The sequence below is a fragment of the Numida meleagris genome, chromosome 19 (genome assembly GCF_002078875.1).
Source record: "Numida meleagris isolate 19003 breed g44 Domestic line chromosome 19, NumMel1.0, whole genome shotgun sequence".
Lineage (NCBI taxonomy): Eukaryota > Metazoa > Chordata > Aves > Galliformes > Numididae > Numida > Numida meleagris.
Window position 1 is genome coordinate 1,111,550 of NC_034427.1, and position 1,117 is coordinate 1,112,666.

General features: G+C 54.5%; 1 protein-coding gene across 1 annotated transcript; it reads left to right on the forward strand.

The window, feature by feature from the left end:
- On the forward strand, positions 3–1,111 carry LOC110408350 (copine-1-like; the record flags this gene model as incomplete). Its single annotated transcript, XM_021416977.1, has 3 exons — positions 3–98; positions 260–439; positions 562–1,111. Coding segments are annotated over 3 exons (297 nt in total), but the record flags the coding sequence as incomplete, so codon positions are not given.

Genomic DNA, 1,117 nt, shown 5'->3' on the forward strand with positions numbered 1-1,117 from the left:
CCGTGGCCTGCCGCCGCCTCCTCGACCGCGACGTCGGCTCCAAGTCGGACCCGCTGTGCGTCCTGCTGCAGGACGAGGGAGGCTGCCGCTGGGCTGAGGTACGGCGCCGCTCGGTGCGCGGGGCTCCCCTCCTCGGCTGCAGGCGCGGCGAGGCGCTGGGTTGCCCGTTCCGATGCACGCTGCTCTCTTACCTAGAGCGCGCTGCGTCCCTCTGCCTTTATCCGAGTTCTTTTTTAAATGTGTCCCTCTGTCTGTACAGTTAGATCGCACTGAGAGGATAAAGAACTGCCAAGACCCAGAGTTCTCCAAGAAACTGCTCGTTGACTACTACTTTGAGAAGGTGCAGAAGCTGAAGTTCGGCGCGTACGACATCGACAACAAGTCTGCTGAGCTGACTGACGATGACTTCCTCGGGGGCATGGAGTGCACGCTGGGACAGGTGCGCGAGGGCGAGGGGCAGGGCCGCTCCGAGCTGGCTTTGTGCTGAGGTGCGGCTAGCAGGGCTGGTTTCTCAGCACGTCCATTTTTTTTAAGCTCTTCTTTGTTACGCTTACCTAACAGAGCAGTCCTTGTCCCTGTTGAACGTAGCTTGAAGAACCGTGATGTTGAGCACAAAGCAAAGATTAAAAATGCGTATGGCTTGTGAGTCCTGGAACTGTAGGGGTGGAAAGGAACTTCTGGAAATCATCCAGCCCGTGGGTGTCCAGCCTTTGGGCTTTCCTGGGCTGCACTGAGTGCAGAGGAATTGTCTTGAGCTGTTAAGTTGTTAATGTATGTAAATAAGCTTATTTTTTTATATTTATATTCAAACCTAAAGAGGGCAATAAAACCAGTGGGTTGGTTTAATCCCACTCCCTTGCTAACCAGGTTCCCTACAGCAGGTCGCACAGGAAACCATCCACGTGGGTTTGGATATCTCCAGAGCAGGAGACTCCAGCATCTCTCTGTGCAGCCTGTGCCAGGGCTCAGGCACCCTCACTGTAGAGAAGTTCTTCCTCATGTTCAGCTGGAACTTCCCGTGTCCCAGTTTGTGTCCTGTCTCTGGGCACCACTGAGCGGAGCCTGGCCCCATCTGTTTGCCTCCCACCTTATAAATATTGATAAGCATTGACCAGCT